The 17,451-nt window shown below is 47.0% G+C and overlaps 1 protein-coding gene across 50 annotated transcripts in view; it reads left to right on the top strand.

Annotated features, from left to right (window-relative positions):
• Positions 1-7,078: 7,078 nt before the first annotated feature.
• MAP4K4 (mitogen-activated protein kinase kinase kinase kinase 4) overlaps positions 7,079-17,451 on the top strand; it is a 143,760-nt gene continuing 133,387 nt past the window's right edge. For 5 of the 50 annotated variants that reach the window (XM_074354592.1, XM_074354571.1, XM_074354582.1 and 2 more), the window contains exons 1-2: positions 7,115-7,488; positions 7,820-7,885. In XM_074354592.1, the coding sequence (XP_074210693.1) occupies positions 7,432-7,488; positions 7,820-7,885 (123 nt within the window). In that variant the 5' untranslated portion in view covers positions 7,115-7,431. Of the gene's footprint in view, positions 7,489-7,819; positions 7,886-17,451 lie in introns of all 50 variants that reach the window. The other 45 variants (XM_074354578.1, XM_074354589.1, XM_074354581.1 and 42 more) reach the window with 28 other exon arrangements.

Below are 17,451 nucleotides of genomic sequence, written 5' to 3'. Positions count from 1 at the left end.
ACGTGAGAAACAGGAGGTAGGTAATTTTGTGAAAAAAACAGGCCATCAAATAGACCCCAACAAGCCATGGTCACACTCAGATAGGAACGGGGACACAGCTGACCCTCAGATCTGTGTATGAGAGGGAGTACCTTACAGTGCAGCTTTTGCTAATTCACGAACCAGCAGTCAGTGAATACTTGTTCCCGTGACACCAGGCTGGGTGATCTAACCACGGTGACCGTGTAGATTCCAGCAGAACTGAAGCCAGGGCCTAGGTTCCCAATTCCTACTCTGGTATCTTTTCTGCTTCTCTACTCAGGTCATGGCAATGATTGAAAAAAATGCCTAAATGCTTAGTTGTGAACCCAGTAGAAATATTTCTAATAGCTATGTATGTATCGGGTGATCCTGGAAATCTGGGCTGTCAGTATACTTTAGCTTGTGATGTGCAAACTTTTCTTAGCAGTGGAAATCTTGTCTTAATAAACTATTACTCATATTCCCCATGTATAAAATATATAAAAGCAGAACTTGTATGGTGGAAGGAGGAGGGCCAGGCTGCGGGCTTAGCAGTCCCATTACTAACTCCCTCCGTCTCCCTTGGGAGAACCATCTCTGGGGAACGCTAAAGTCCCTGGGAACATGGGCTTCATCCACTCTATGTAGAATGGCCGTGCGGAATGGGACTTTCTTAACGTCCAATGTGTGTAAAGAATTAATAGTTACCAAACGTTGCTTTTCAATGCTTCTGAGGCCACTGGCTCGTTTTTTTCTGAGTGATGTCTTGTTCCCCTTCCTGGGAAATGGGGGTGACAGGTCCCAGCTGGTGTATGTTGTGTTCATCTCTGGATGACTCCCTTCTCAACCTCTCTTGCCATTGCCTGGCATCCCACCTCCTCTGCAGAGCTAAACAGCTAAGCTGTGATTCTAAAGGCCATTTTTGGGTAGCACTTCCCCACAGATACTATTTTAACTCTGAATATGTTGTTTACAAGACAGGAGGCTAATAGCAATAAGTTCTAAAGCAATAAAAGACGCAATTCTGGAAAGATAAGTGGTCTTTCCTTTTTGTGACTCTGAGGTGCATTTCCAGGAGAGGTAAAGACTTCATGTTGATCCAGACACACTTTCTTGGCCCACTCTTTCCCTCCCTGCCAACCCCTGCCCCCCTAAACCTCATGGAGCTGTCTGGAGCCAGGAGTTAGGACAAATCCTGGGGATTCATGTCAGTTAGTTGTGGCTGGCCTCTTGACCTGGTCCTGACTACATTTTCCAAACTAGTTGGCCACCAAATATGGAATAAAGATGGTGAAAAGAAGATGAAGATGATACTTAATGTTTATTCAAGAGAACAGAAAAGGCCTCCCATTTTGTAATTCATATATGGCATTTATAGCTCATAGTTTATCACTGGTATGTCACCACTTAATCTTTTATCATAGGGCATATTTTAGAAGATTTTGAGACCAGAGTCACGATAATTCACTGAGAACTACAAATCAATAGGACAGGCCAGCCTGCAGGGTCACTAATGGAGCCTTGTGGTTCATTCATTTTTAAAGGGATAAACTTGATCACGACTGAACGCCTTCCTCTTCAATGGCGGTTCTTCCGAGGCACCTCGGCCAGAATCTGACGCATCATATTCAAACTCAAGGTTCTCTTTCAGTTGTGATGTATTAAACGGCTGGGCAGAAGAGGGGCCCGCAGGTCGGGTCACTTTCTGAGATTTAGCTGAAAAAGCTCAGGACAGAGATGTGTCAAGTATAAACTAACTTGTTGGCTCTTAAGCTCGCAGGCCGGGTTTGGTCGTCCCTAGGCAGAGCCCCCGGTTCCCACGGCCCAGCCACCCATCCAAACCAGACACATGTGACAGCAGCTTAACAGCCCCGTCCAGCTCCTCCCAACCTCGTCCTGCAACTTCCGTCTTCATTTCTAAAGCTAGGGCTCCCTCTTAGCTTATTTCTGAGGCCTCTTGGGGTTTTTGCAGGTCAAAGACTTTTCAAGGGTGAACTTGATTTAAGCAATCCTGATACATGAAATAGAAATTTACAAAAAGGATAAATTAAGGGATAGTAATTCTCTTTATTAAAGACTTCAAGTGAGTCCTCTCTAAATAGCAAGTTCCTCTGCATTTAAAACACTGTTGATTAAAAAAATGTTTAGGGGGGCTGGGTGGGGGAAGGGACAGACTAGGATTTCAAAATGTAGACTAGAAAAACAAGATTGTACTGTGTAGCACAGGGAAATATATACAGGATCTTGTGGTGGCTCACAGCGAAAGAGAATGTGACAATGAATACACGTATGTTCATGTATAACTGAAAAATTGTGGTCGACACTGGAATTTGACACAACATTGTAAAATGACTATAAATCAATAAAAAATGTTAAAAAAATTGGAAAAAAAAACGTTTAGGAGGGGAGGGTATAAGTCAGTGGTGGAGCGCGTGCTTAGCATGCACAAGGTCCTGGGCTCAATCCCCAGGACCTCTATTAAACAAACAAACAAACCTAATTCCCACCCCCCAAATTTAAAAAAAAAAAAAGTTTACCAAAACCTCAGTGATCACAGGTACACATAAAGGAAGGTACACCTGCATCTTCTCATTTCCCAACCAGTGAGGTACCCCCAGCCCACCTGCCCAGTGATGCCCTGGTCATGAACACACCTCTCCTTGGCTTGTCTCCCTCCCATGTTTCCCTTTCCTTTCACGTGTGCTTCCCGGGATCATCACCCAGTAAATTACCGGCACCCAAACCCTTGTCTCAGGATCTGCTTTGGGGAGATCTGAGCTCACATAGCTTCTCCATCACCGAAGTGGCAACTACTCAGCCCTGGTTGCGGAGGTACCATGTCTGTCTTGCCTCTGGTCTGCTTCTTCTTTTGCTGCCCTTTAATCTGCTTCTGCATCCTGTGCCTTCCATCCTGTTGTGCACTACAGTGGCTGCTTCCTCTCCCGGTGCTCAGAGATGGCTTGGAAAGGGCTGAGCTTCACTGCCGAACCCACAGCCTCCCACGTGTTCTTCATATGAACTTCTATTACTCCAGTCAATCCTCTTCCACTTGGCCAGGAGGTGTAAACAGTTACAGGGCTGAGGCCAGGGTTATATAAATCAGAGTCGCCAAGGCCCCACGAGGACCTTTCAATCATTTCCATCCAATCCCACATGTTAGAAAACTGAGGGGCAGGGAGGAGAAGCATTTGTGACACCGTGTCCACCAGCGAATCAGAACTCAGATCTCACACCTTTCAACCTATGCTTTTCCCTTTCGGAGCTTGTGAACATATCCCACCCCCGGTTCCCTTGTTCTACCCTATTCCCCTTGCTTACCACTATGTCCGTCGTTTATTTCCAGTGGATCCAAGTCTGCCACAACCCCGACCCCTTGAATTACATTCATGTGGTCCAGCTTCACGGCTCTGCTACCTCCCTGGCCCTGCCCCCTTCTGAGGTTGAAAATCAATTTCTACCAATATTTTTGCAACAAAGAAAAATCTAGGAAATAAGTAAAGTGATGTCCAGGGGGTCATCAGCGTCGACCTCTGGCATAATTAAGCTCCCCCTGGAATGCCTGTGACTGGACAGGAGATGATTGCCAGTCCAGCCCATGGTACCCTGGGAAGATGCGTGTTTACCCATGGCCTGCTGAACTCCAGAGCATCACCTGCTACCCAAGCTCTCGAAACCCAAGACTAGGCTGTTTCTCCCTTGATATGATTATACCCTGGGTTCTGTTTTTAACCCTCACAGTGCCCAGGCCTTGGTTTTGTCCTCTGGTCCCACCTAACCTGCCTGGCTGTCTCTCAAGCTTCTCCGAACTGAATCCTCTTGCCCAGTATGGCCAGTTTCCTCATCCTTTTAATTTCTCATTCTTTGTCCAAGAGAGCTATCTTTTCCTCCAGCCTAAAATGCCCAATTATTATTTATTTTCTGAATTATTATCTTTTTGAGTGGGTTTATTTGTGTTCTCAAATAGATGCTTGAGGACAAGGCCCCAATTTAACCCTACTTTCTGGCAACAGGTACTGCACGTGGCTTGTTATGGACTGAATGTTTGTGTCTCCCCCCTCATATGATGAAACCCTAACCCCTAGTGTGGCTGTATTTGGAGATAGGGCCCCTAAGGCAATAATTAAGGTTGAATTCATAAGATCGTAAGGGTGGGGCCCTGATCCGACAGGACAGGTGTCCTTATGAGAAGAGACACCAGAGAGCTTGCTCTCTGTGTGAAACTAACCCTGAGCAAAGCCCACGTGAGGACATAGTCAGAGGGCAGCTGTCCGCAAGCTGGGAAGAGCTCTCACCAGGAACCAAATTAGCTGGAACCTTGGTCTTGGACTTCCAGCCTCCAGAACTGTGAGAAAAGAGATTTCTGATATTTGAGCCCCACTTCAGTTTGTGGGATTGTTCTGGCAGCCTGAGCTAACACACAGCTGTTGAGTGAGAACATGGTTCCCCTGCCTTGGAGGTAGGCAGACATACACCGCTTCTGCATGGAAAATTAGCAAACTGTGCAGAGTCCCAAACCAAACCTTCCTTTGGCACCACCATTTAGGAACTCCCACCTTTTCCTCTGTTGGGACAGCATCCTCCCAAGTGTGAGCAGGGCTCTGAAACACAAGCAAATCTTTTACCTCTTTGTCTACACTGCCTCAGGGCATCTCACCAGATGTCAAGTCTTAGGAGAGTCTCCTGGCCTAACACGGTTCACATCTCCTTTCTCCAGGCCTTATTACCCTGGCCTGTGCTCTTGGGATGGCCTCTTAACTGTTCTTACTCTGTCTTTATCTCGTTCACAGAAGAGGAAACGATGGAGGCTCAGAAGTTAAACACGTGCCAGCTTGCATAACTGATAAATAACAGAGCTAGGTTCTAACACAGTTCAGTTTTACCCCTAATCTGGCATACTTTCCACTAGACCTGTTTAGTGCTAGGGTTTATAATGTTATGCCTTTAACTATAGCTATCTGTGGAACTGTCTCCCATCCATCAGCAGACTGTAAGCTCTTTGAGGGTAAGCTGTCTTGAGCTTCCTTAGATGTCAGGTGATGGCTAAGCCAGTGCCTTGCACTGGGCAGCCACTTAAGAAAAGGTACTGAACTGAGAGTGGGAAATACTTATCATGAAGGTGATATGGGAAGCAGCAGCTTAGGAGAGAGATTTTGAGAAATCTTGCAGAAAGAAGAGTCTGTTTCCGAATGGAGCTTGAGATACAGAGAATTTGGCTAAGGAAAGAAGTTGGGGGTCTGAGGTGGGCCTCAGCGTCCTGCGGTTCTAGCTGAGGCTGTGAACTTGTGTTGGGAGGCTGGGCTTGGTGGACCCTGGCGTTTCTGCATCAGGTTCAGTTGTGAACACTGAGCAAGTCAGTTTCTTTAGATGCTGGTTTCCTAATGTGTAAAGTGGGAAAAGTAAGAGTATCTACCATTTGGGGCTAATGTGAAGAATAATAAGATGGTACATGTAAAGGATTTAGCATGTTGTCTGGATCCAATACGTGTTACCTAGTATTAATAATAAAAACTACTAAACTATTATTACTAGTACTGTGGTCTGAAGGTTCACATGTGCACCAGTCTAACTCTCTGAGTCAGTTTACACTCAGGGATAATGCCACTGTTGTTGGTACATTAAAAACCAAAAATCACTCAAAAGCATGACTAAATTCATAGGAACACTTTGTTTACTATGATTTTCCTCATCAATAGGTTCCATGAATCCCTGAATATATTTTAGCCTTGGGAGGGATTCTCACAGTCAAAATCTTGGAAACCAAACTGCTGGGAGGCAGGAGAGGGCTAGACAGATTCTGTGTCAAAGACTCACTTGGCTGGATCAGACTTGGATTTTGGGAATAGGCCGGCCTGGTGAGAATCCCTGCTCCTCTTCCAGGCTAGGCCTCTAAGGAATTTGGGCAATTTCCTTCAGTACTTTGGTTTTCTCACCCCTAAAATGAGGATAATATCACTCTAGGGCTATAGGAGGGATTAAACTGATACTGTGTATAAACCAAGAATTGACAGATCGTGATGATGGTGTTTGTGAAGACCGGTTATCAAGGGTCTTGGATTTCCCAACGCTCCTGTTCTCCAAGTGTGAGCCCTGTAACAGCAAGTTAGCATCATCTGAGAACTTGTTAGAAATGCAAGTTCCGGGGCCTATCCCACACTTGCAGAATCACAACTCTGGAGGTGGGGTCGGCAGTCGGTGCTTTTACAACCCCTCTTGGAGGTTCCCAAGCTATCACATTTGAGAACCTGCTGGGAAGTAATAGGGAGCCGCTGAAAATTTTTGGTCAGCGTAGTGAGTGACACAGACTATTGTGCACAGGGTATCTTGTTTAATAGGATGAAATTGCGTAACTGCTGAGTCGCTTCCAGAGTTGCCGAAGAAGCCGGTTTATTGATGCTCAGTGATCTCTGGGCACAAAACTTGGGTTAGTCCTTCTGGTTCCCAACACAGTGCTCACCTGGTGAGTGAGCTGCTCAGCCCAAGGCACTGGGAGACCTGTTCTGGATTCGGTTTCCACCGAAAGTCTCGGGACCGAGCAGCCAAGCGAGGCTCAGCGAATCCCCAACTATAACCAGGTCACCAGTTTAGCCTGGAAAAGAAAAGAAAGGACAAGAAAACCAGGTGGGGAAACCGGAAATGAGGGTCTTAAGGGGACGAATGCGGTGGTGGGGGAGGGGATGGGGAGCGCGGGGACGGGAGGATCCTCCTCCTGCGGGACCCGGAGTAGGGGTGGGCCGGACGCCGCAGGCGAGGCCGAGGGGGGCAGGGTGGGCGCGCCCCTCTGCCGGGGGTTCCCGGCCCGTCTCCCTTTGTCGCCAGGGGAGGAGGGCGTGCTCCCCCCCACCCCGCACCTGGCCCGGAGGCCTGGCTCCGCCTCGGCTATTGTCCGGGCCCCACCCCTGCTGAATATTCAGGCAGTGCCGCGCCCCGCGCCCCCCGGCCCGCCCCGCCCCCAGCCCGGCTCAGGGCGCGAGCGCGCTTCCGCCCGCTTTTCCTGCCGGAGGAGGAAAGGGGGAGCTGTTTGCTCTCCTCAGAATATATTTTCGGTGTCCCGTTTCTCCTCCTCCCGCGCCGCCGCCGCCCCCCGCCCCCCGCCTCGCTCCCGCCTCCTCGCCGCCGCCTCCCGGTCATCTTTGTCTGGCGGCCTCGCGCTCCGGGCTCCACTCTCGGCGCCGCCGCGGCCCCTGCTCCGGGCCGCTCGTCCAGGCGCGCGGCGGGGCGCGGGGCCGGGGCCTGAGGCGCGGCCGACGCCCGGGGGCCTGCCGGCCGCCCCGGCCATGGAGTGAGCGCCGCCCGCCGCCCGCTCTCGCTCCGCCCGCCCGCCGCCCCCGGCCTCGCCCGCCGGCCCGCGCCGCCCCAGCCGGGCCTCCGACTCCGAGGAGCACAGCGGAGCGCTCTCGACTGCGGCCCGTCGTGGGGCGGCAGAAAGGGAAGATGGCGAACGACTCCCCGGCGAAGAGTCTGGTGGACATCGACCTCTCCTCCCTGCGGGTGAGCGGCCGCCGCGGGGCGCGGGGGGCCGGGGCCGCGCCCTGGCGGGCCGGGCGCTCGGGCGCCGCCGCGGGCGGAGCGGCGGGCGCGGCGGCCCCTTTGTCTGGCGGCGTCGGCGTGTGCGGGGCCCGGGCGCGACCCTTGGCTGCCGCCCGGACCCCGAGCCCTGCGCGCCCCGGGCCCCCCGACCCCTATCACCGTCCCCCGGGCGCCGGCGACCGCGCCGGGCTAAACCCGCGGCTCTCGTCCCCGCCCTTTCCCTCCCGCTGCCCCGCTCCTTCGGTTCATTGTTGTGCCGCTTTGACCGCTCACCCCTCCCCTCCTTCTCCAGGACCCGGCTGGGATTTTCGAGCTGGTGGAAGTGGTGGGAAATGGCACCTACGGACAAGTCTATAAGGTCGGTGCGGGCGCCTCCTTTGTTTCCCGGGTACGGGTTGAAACTTCGGGTCCAGGGGCGCCGGGAGGGTGATGGATACACGCCGCTGCCCGGAGTTGGGCGAGGGGTCTCGCCTCGCCGTCCCTCTGATTTTAAGCAGAGTTTATATTCCGACTGGCCTTAGAAGACCTCACGCCCTGGCTCTCGGATGAGGAGATCAGCTCCACTCTCCGGCATGCACTTTTCTTTAATAAAATAGGAAAGTATTTTTTCTTTTTCATCCGATAACCTAGATTTTTCCGTCTTTCCCGAATCTGGCCTTCGGAGCTGGCGTGTTAATTAAAATTCATGATAGGCAGGCCTGGCCTGTGATTATCCTAACCCACTGCCTTGGCCTCCTGGAGAACTGTCTTCGAGTTTCCTCGTTTGAATGCTTGCCAGGCGCTCAGGGAGCGGAGTTTGCTGTTACCTGGGACTACTTTGTAACTAGCGTACAGTCTACGGATGGTTGCATATTTTGGGGAACCAGGGAGGGGTGTGCGCTTGGGCAGCAGGAGCAGAAAGAATTACAGTGTGAGGATTATATAGTCTGGATTCCAGGAATAACCTGTTTGACAGGTGTGTAATTGAAACAGAAAAGAGGCAGAGCCGAGCAGGGGAGAGGATGCCCAGATCTCACACCCACCCCAGGTCTTTCTCTTTTTTTTTTTTAAGCGAGCACCCCCCCCCCCCCAATGAAACGAACATATCTGGAGTCTCTGTCTCTGCTCTGAGTAGCTGACACCCAATGTGACTAGCAGGGCTGTTCCTTTTATCCAGGGCACATGCTGGAGACCATGCGAGCTGTGGGTGATGGAGGTGCAGACCTTGAACGTTTGAAACAGAATGTTAACATTCTCCCTGTCCTGATTTGTTTCTTATTACTGAACGCTTTCTAAAAGTTATCGCCACTGGGGGTATTTTGTAGCTGTCAGTGTTTTCTAGCTGAGTACAAGATTGGGATAGAAAAATCTCATGAAGCAGGGCTTTGTGGTTCGCTGTGAAGAATTGTCATTGTCTCATTAAAGATGGGGGGGAGGGTTGGAAGCTGACTGTAGACGTTTTGTTAGGCCAAATTAAGTGTGGATCCCATTGTCTCTCTTCTGCTTTGTGAATAAGGCTTATCTATCTCTAGAACGCCTCTGCCCAGCCCCAACTTCCCCTGGCCGGGGCTGTGTACCGGCCTGTGGCCTGAGCTTGAGTCAGTATTCTTCAGTGATTTCAAGTGAATTAGCATGTGTTTTGTTGGTTAACTGTTGGGGCTGGGGCCAGATTTTTGAATTTGAAAGGGAGCCCTGTTAACGCAGCCTGCTGGGCTCAACTGAATTTGGACGCCTTCGGAAAATTTTGGAAAAGATTGTGTTGCAACTCCCTGAGTGGTCTGCTGACTGCCTTAAAGACGTCCTCCCAAGCTCCGGTGTTTGTTTAAGCACCAGTTTTTTCTAACCCAGTTTTTCTGGCCAAATCTGAGTGGTGAGTGTACTCTTCCAAGTGAGTTAGCCAAAGCTTGTTTTTTGACCTGCTTATACAGTAGTTGGATTCTTTGTGTCTTCTTTGGTCAGCATGGATGCAAACGCCGATGAAGTCAACTTGAAGGCCCCCCCCCCCCCTTTTAAACCATAAGAGTAAAGGAAGAGTGAAACCTGAAAGTGTCTTTATTGGCTTAGGAGCTGGGAGTTCTTTATGGGAGCAGCTGGGACAGGTTCGCTGCCAAGTGTTTACCCTCTTTCCCTCTTTGGGTTGTGCTCTCTTCCCCCAGGCTTTTGCCGTAGATTAGCTGAGCACCACTTTTGAGAAGTATTGGGGATACTGGCAGTGACTTGGCTCTCACTACAAAGTCAGTACAGTCGAGGAGGAATTCTAAAATTGTGCAAACCTGAGGAATTAAGAAATCTGCAAAGGTGGCATACAGTCCTGAGCAAAATAGTGCTTGAGATTTTGCTGGCCCGCAGTTGTTTTATTGTTATGGGGAATTTGAAACACACAGGGAGGGAGGGTAGATAGCAGTTTCACAGTTCCCAGCACATGACTAATCTGGTTTTGTCTTCTTCCCCCTCCTCCACTATCTTAACATAAAGCCCAGATACCAGTTCACCCATAAATACTTCAGTATGTATCTTTTTCATTTTTTAGATAGTCACAATGCTATTCTCACACTAAAAAAATTAATTCCTTAACTATCAAATGTTCAGTGTTAAACATTTCCCTGATTATCTCATACATGTTGTTTTCTTACTATCAAGAGAAGTTTTTTCATATTTATGAACTGATACTGGGAAATTTAGTCTTCGAGATGATGGGAATAGCAGAAACAGTTAACGTTTCCATTTTCTTCTGCCTTTAAATGTGCAGTTTCTAGAATTGTTTATGTCACGCTTAGGAGTTTGTTTGGGATTTTTGTTGGCATGATTTGCATATGGTGGTTTTGGGATTAGATTATTAACACTGGCTTTGTTTACTGTTGCTGAACATCCGCTGGTGTGAATAGCATGAGAGTTTGGAAAGTACTTGTGTCTGATTTGTTATTTATAAAGAAACTTTTTTAAAAACATAATTTCAGGTAAAACACCTGTAAGCTGAAAAACCTATAGTCCTAATTATTTTGTTGTTATAGTTTATGTTTTTTCCTATGAACTTTTTTAGTGATGGTGGTTGCTTATTTTTAGACAACTATATTTACATGAAATGAATGAGTAGAAAGAGGGAATTTTCTGAGTTTTGATAAGTTCTATGAAAATGGGGCTTTCTTGGGGGTAGTCTATAATTTTCTCTCTCTGACAAAAATGATAAATAGTCTGGGTATAGTTGAACATTTATGTAACTTTGTCTTTATAAAAGGAGTTGAAACACAAGCTATATTCTTTTTAGAGAAATCTATTTTTTGTTTTAGGTTTTTGAGGGATCAGAGGGAAGGCTACCCTAAATTAAAGTGTTAAAAAAATGGTGAACTTCTTTTCACAAGGTTTCATTCAGAATACTGTATTTTTATAAAAATGTCTCTGAAATGATCTGTGCATGTCAAGGAAATATAGTGAATTTTAATTATTTTCATCGAAGCAGGACAATGATAGCGTAAAAAAATCCAAACCAGGAATGACAAATCAAAGTTTGTTTCTGTGTTATTGGATTTTATTATTTTTAATATATAGTTGACCTTTTTTTTTTTTCCTTTTGGGATAGCTACTGTTATTTTGCATTTTGTGAGCATTCAGTGGCAGGTGTTCCAAAATGTCTTGGCCAGAGGCAGGAAAACCCTGCATCTGGAAAGGCACGGGTAGGGAGCGAGAGGGGGAGTGAGTTAGGGGGTTTAGAATCCAACAGGTGCGGTGCCTGGAGTCAGGGCTCACTTACAGGAAGGGTGGATGGAGCATCTTGACCCTGTCTGACCCTGTCCTTGGAGGAAGGGTAAGCTGGAGGCCTTGGAGGTTGAGGCCCGGGGACGGTAAGCAGAGCCAGCCTGAGAGGTCGCCACCCACTAGGCACTGTGCTAGTGCTGTCCTCCTCTTCTATTGGAGAAAGGGGGCGGTGTGGCCCAAGGGCAGAGGGTGACCTTTGGGAATGGCAGGAGGGCTGGGGAGTAGTGGGCATCTCGAGGAGGGCTTATTTGCTCAGGAGTTGAGGAGTGCCATCATTCTTCACTTTGAGGAGCCACAGAAAGCTTCGTAGGGATTGGGAGTCCCTGGGAGTAGGAGACTTACTTGGTCAGATGAGGTTTTGGGAAGGAGCAGGTCAGATGGCTGGCCTGGACAGTGGTCCAGAGAGAGGAGATGAAGGCCATGGCAGGGTAGTGGCAGTGGTGGTAGGGAGAGGAGTGATAAATTCTTGGGCTCTCCTCTTCGCAAAATTGATTTAATCTGCTGAGTTCACTCTCCTGCAGGTTTTGGTGTGGCCCTTTAAATGGATTCAGTGTGTACCTACTGGATTAGGAGAAACCTTGGGATTTGGAAGAGTGCTAAAATTACTTTCCATTGCTCTGCAGTGAAGTGCCCTGTAAATTGTGTAGCTTTTAAAAATCATCAGTGTAACGTTTTGGAACAAGCTCTTGTGTGAGGAGGCTCTGTAAATGACACCTGGTAAGGGTAGCATCTCTTGTTCTTAACTGGAGATACAGACATCCACTGGGGCAACATGAATTTGGTAGAGCTAGATGTTTTCAATAGGAGGAGCGTTGGTCTGCCACTTAGTGGCATGTACAGACTTGTCCTGAGACTAGAGTTCCTTCCTGCCAGATGGATTCTGGGCTTGGGTTAAGGGAGAGGGGAAGCCGGCCCTGTTGAGTACACAGTGGTGGTGTGTGGCTCTCTTAAACAAATATCGACCTCAAACTTCCAAAAACTGTTTTGGAAATAAACTAAATGAGGAACATCAAAAGCTTTGCAGAAAAATCACCCACCAGATAAAACGCTGCTGAGGATGGCTTTTTAATTCCTTGTTGCTTGAAACTTTGTAGTGACAGTATTTATTTGCATGGCTCCAAACTTTTTGCCTTTTTTCTTATTAACCAATTTTGGATATAGGTGTATTTCTACATCTTGACATTATCCAGAAGTATTATTTGGGGGCACTTCTGGTATAGTATGTGTGTTCATAGATTTTTATGAACTGGCCTGGAAAAGCAAAGGTGATTTTTCAAAAAATACATCCTACTTTTGAAATAATAAATCCCAGAATAGATGTGCTAAACCAAGGAATAATCTAAGGAGTCTCATTCCCAGGGAACTAAAAATAATATAAACTAAATACATTTTAACCTAGAGATGAGTGTTTTGACACTTGAATTTCAAACGTGGTCTTTTGTTACGTTGCTTTCTTGGTAAATAAACACTTCCACTTGGTTGTGAACAGCTGCTTGAGCCAAGAGGTGCCTACCCTCAGAGCATCAGATGTTTTTCATCTCTCAGTTGCATTCGGTTTATAATGCTTGTGCTTCTTAGTATCAGTGCTTTCATTTTTCTGTATCCTAATAATTTAAAGAAATTGGCAGAGGGCAGTAGAATATAAATGATTGCCCAAGTCACTGCTTTCAGACTCAGGTGGTCCAGATACTGAAGCAGAACTGTTGCCCTGAGGGCAACACTGACATGTGACAACCTGGAATCTTCACTTCCCATTGTGAAAAGTAAAATGCACAGAAAGTGCAGACCACGTAGACGTTGACTGTATTGGAGTCAAAGACTTAATCCACAGTAAGCTCTCAAAATCAAGCACTGCCTGGTTAGGATTTGTGATAATTTTAAGGGTTGAAACAATTTCAGGTGACCACCTTACCTTTTAAAAATCAGTGTTTTAAAGACTTTGTTCCTCCTACAAGTAGCTAAATGTGTAGCTAGTGGATCACAGATCATCCTGTCAAGTATTTGTAAATGATTGCTTTGAATATTTACTATAGACAGATTTTTCATGAATTCAAGTTGGTTTTAATACTACTCTCAATTACCAGTTGTAAAATATTAAGATATACTTAATATTTAATTTGGAGCAATTTAATATTTAATTTGGAGCAATTATATGATTATCAGGGGCAGAGATGCCCAAGTACCTTTGGAAGATTTGGTGCACAGTTATTTTGCTCTTATAATATGATAACGCAAGAATTGACTCAGGATACATTTTTTGGATTTGTAGAGGGGTGGCCAGGAAGAGAATGGAGAAGACCTGGGTGACGTTATGTTACCAGTGACCAGCGTGGCAGCCTTGTGGCCTCAGGTTTTTATGGTATTCTGTTATGAGGCTGGGTCAGTAATAAAAGTCTGCTGGCATTATTCAGAAGAGAAGTGATGTGTTGGCAGGCAATGACTCGGGAGGCACTTTTTTTCTGTAAGGATTTCAAAAGGAAGGACGGAATGATAAGTTTTAGGACTTTGCAAGTTTTAAAAACCGGAATCTTAGAAACTGACATCTGTGTAGCATCATGAGGAATATAGAACTGATGTGGGGAGACAGGTGAGCTGTTCAGGGCTGGTTACTTGTCACTTCCAGAGGCAGGCAGTACGGCTACTCTCAAGGAGCCCAGGGAAGATGGGCTGGGTGCCAGGTGCCAGATGTATGACCTCAGCTCTACCACAGAGCTGCGTGTAGACACGGCGCATGCGCCAGCACGAGGCACTGGCTCTGACTTCATGGGGCTCTCAGCTTCCAGGGGCTTCTCTGTGCCGGAAACTGGACTACAGACACGTGACTAGAGAAGGGAGGTGAGAAAGTGAACATACAGTATGCCAGCCTCAAGCTTGTTATTAGCAGAATCAAAGGACATAATATCACCCTGTCAACTTGCTACGCCGTCCTTCTCAGTTTCTGAAGTTACCTTGTGGTACCCCAGTCAGCAGGACATGCCTGGAGGAGCACTGGGCTGGCAGGATGGATTGTGTGCAGGGCTCCCCGGGAGCCCTTGGGTCGATTACCTGCATTAGTGAGCTGGAGAATGGGGGAGCCCTGTCCACCCGGAGTGGGGAGCTGCTTCTTGCTTTCTGCTGAATTGGGCCTCCATCCCGGGAGCAGTGCTCGTATCTCAGATGTGGCCGAGTGTTGGAACTGTTCAGTTTCGATTATTGAAAAGGAAACCCCCCGCCACTTACATGTTATGACCTAAAAACTTTATTTTCATTCTATGACAAATAGGGCCTTAAAGCACTTACCCGGGTTAGGTAGGCTTATAATTACAATCGTGGGACAAACTGAAGTTCTCGTATCATAGCTGGGAGCCGTCCTGTTCCCAAGAGGCATCCGTTTTCAGTGCGGTTAGTTTCACCCTCTGAAACTTACTGCCGTGTTTCTGACTTAGATGCTTCTGTGGCTTTTTCTTGATTTATCAGTTTTATGCATTTACTGACTTCTTGCAGCAGCAGTTCCAGTTGTTGAACTACCAGTGTGGTCCTCTGTAGTTGAAGGATTAGTTTGCCCCCTCCCTTAAATGAGGATATCATAATTTGGGGTTAAAATGATAGTTGTTTATGTTACACCATTTATCTCTGAGCCAAGCAGTCTAATACGGTTACATTTTCTTTTGCAAAAACTCCTTCTTCCTCACATCGTCTTTTTCGTTGGCTTGGTTTTCTGTGTACCTGTCATTAGTTTACCCCTACAAATGCCCTAAAAGATGCATCGAATGCCTAGGAAAGTTACGCCCCTATCAGTGGTTTTTCTAAACACTGAAGCATGTCAGATGATTGATTGTTTCAGATAACCGATAGGTGCCACTTTTTTTCTCCCTGGAGGTACCGCACAGCTGGCCAGGTCGGCTTGTCCTGCCCTGGTGCGTAGCACTAGTCCTGGAACATCTGTTTCCTGGATGCCACAGTCTTTTTCCCCCTCTGGTTTACTGCCTTGCTTTCCTGAAGGACATCCTGCCACAGCTTTATAGGCAGGGTTGCCTGGGGTGTAAAGGTTTTAAGTCTTTGGATGGCCGAAAATGCTTTGATTTCTTCCTTCACGTGGGATTTTTATGTTAGCTGGTGGAGACTTTTCTAGGTTGGATATCCATTTTTTTCTTGGAATTTTGAAGACATTGCTCTTTTATTTGAGTGGGACCTATTTAAAACTTCTTTTGGAAAGCTTTTAGGATCTTCTCTTTATTCCTGTGTTCCCACGTTTTGTGAGCGCCTTGTGTTGTCGCTCACTGTTCTAAGTGCTTGGTCATTTCTTTTATCAGGAGCTGCCCTTTTGTTCTGGGAAATTTTTTTTATCTTCCCCTCCAAATTCCCTGCTTTCTCTTTCCAAGAGTCCTATTAGTCACCTCTTTGATTTATTTTCTTATCATTTCCCCTATTGTTATGTTTTTTTTGTTTTGTTCTATTATTATGAGATGTCATTGACTTTCCACTTCAATACTTCTATTGAATTTTCAACTTTGTCATGTTTTTAATTTATAAGAGAAGCCCTCTTTCACATTTACCTTTTTTTAAAAACTACATCTGTTCTTTCATGGATGTCTTATCTCTCTGAGAATATTGAGTGTAGATATTCTTGTTTTATTGGTTTTCTTGTGCTCCTGCATCCCGTTTCCTGCAGATTTCATTTTTCATTTTTGTTTACTTGGGTCTTTATCTTTAATGCTGAAGATTTCCCTTAAATGCTTGGAGATGTGGGAGGGCTCATATTTAAGAGTGAGGCACTAGGAGTGACTTGGAGGCTGCTGACTGCTGACTCTTTAACATGGGAGCACTGGTGGGTGGGGAACCCCACTGCTGAGTGTCTGCAGGGCTTGTCTTTGGGGTTTCTCTAAGAAGAACCCGCCTCCTGATAGTACATCTGTTTGTGGGGGGTCCTGGGGATCAGAGTGGAGGAAGGAGGCTGGGGATCTACAGTCTAGTATCTTAGCCTTGCAGCCTGGGTCCCACCATCTTCTCTCATGTCCTCTTGTCTGGAACGTTTCTCCTTCGGTTTCTTCAGGGACTAAACCTCTGGTTTCTGGGGGGTGGAGTGATGTGCTGTGGTCACTAGACTGTGTGGGATGGGGCCAGGGACCTGGGGCGTTCAGTCACTGAGTGCCATCTCTGATTTTAGCCTATTACTTCACTTGGTATCACTTGATTCCAAATGGTGTTTTTCTCAGGGTTCTCTGGGGCACATTGCCTCACTTTTGTTGTCCTCCTCATTTGGCACTTAACAGTTTTTCCTCTTTCCTAAGTGAATTACTGCTCACTTTTTAGCTGTCAGAATCTGATAGAAGGATCTCTGCTATCATTGCCTCTTTCTCTCTTTATTCTTCTATTTACCTTATAATCATTCGTATGGGAACTAACCCCCGTGACTTGTGGGATCAGTCCACCAGACTAGGAGTTAGCCAGAAGTTATATCTTTGATTTCAAACCTCTGGTTTTGTTTGGGTCTTGGCTGCTTTTCATCCACAGCAGTAACAACAAAAACAGCAACGCCAGCAACCAAAACGAAAACAGGAGTCACGCAGCGCCTTAGTGCGCGGTCTCTGTGCTGATAACCTCATTTGGGGGATGCACGTCCAGGATGGGAGGATGAGGAGGGCAGGCAGGCAGGATGCAGAGCGGTGCGGTGGGTGTCTCACCAGGCCCGCTGCTGCTCCCCACAAGCCCCAAGAGACAGGCAGGTCTGTTCGGCAGGTTTAAAAATTATTTTAAAAATAGCTTTATTGACGTATGCTTTAACGTATCACGGAATTCACCTGTTTCTAGCTTGCATTTCAGTGATTTTAGTAAGTTTACTGAGCGGTGTAACCGTCACCACCAATTAGTGTTGGACACTTTGATCACCCCAGCACGATGCCTCCTACCCTTTTACAGCCCTTGTTCCAGCCCAGAGCCCCAGACGACCACTGATCTATTTTCCGTCTCTCTAAATTTGCCTTTTTTGAACATTTTATATAAACAAAATCACACAGTGTGTGGTCTCCGGTGTCTGGTTCCTTTCGCTGTGCATCATGTTTCTGAGGTTCGTCCACGCTCCGGAGTGTGCTAGCTTGTTCCTTTTTATTGTTGAATGCCGTCCCAGGCTGTGAATGTGCTGTGTTTTGTCTGCAGTTTGCCAGCTGATGGACGGTGCAGTTGCAGGTTTGGCTGTTGTGAGGAATGCATTCA

Source organism: Camelus bactrianus, chromosome 28 (genome assembly GCF_048773025.1).
Source record: "Camelus bactrianus isolate YW-2024 breed Bactrian camel chromosome 28, ASM4877302v1, whole genome shotgun sequence".
Lineage (NCBI taxonomy): Eukaryota > Metazoa > Chordata > Mammalia > Artiodactyla > Camelidae > Camelus > Camelus bactrianus.
The sequence above is the reverse complement of the archived record's forward strand: the minus strand, read 5'-3'. Positions and strand labels throughout refer to the sequence as shown.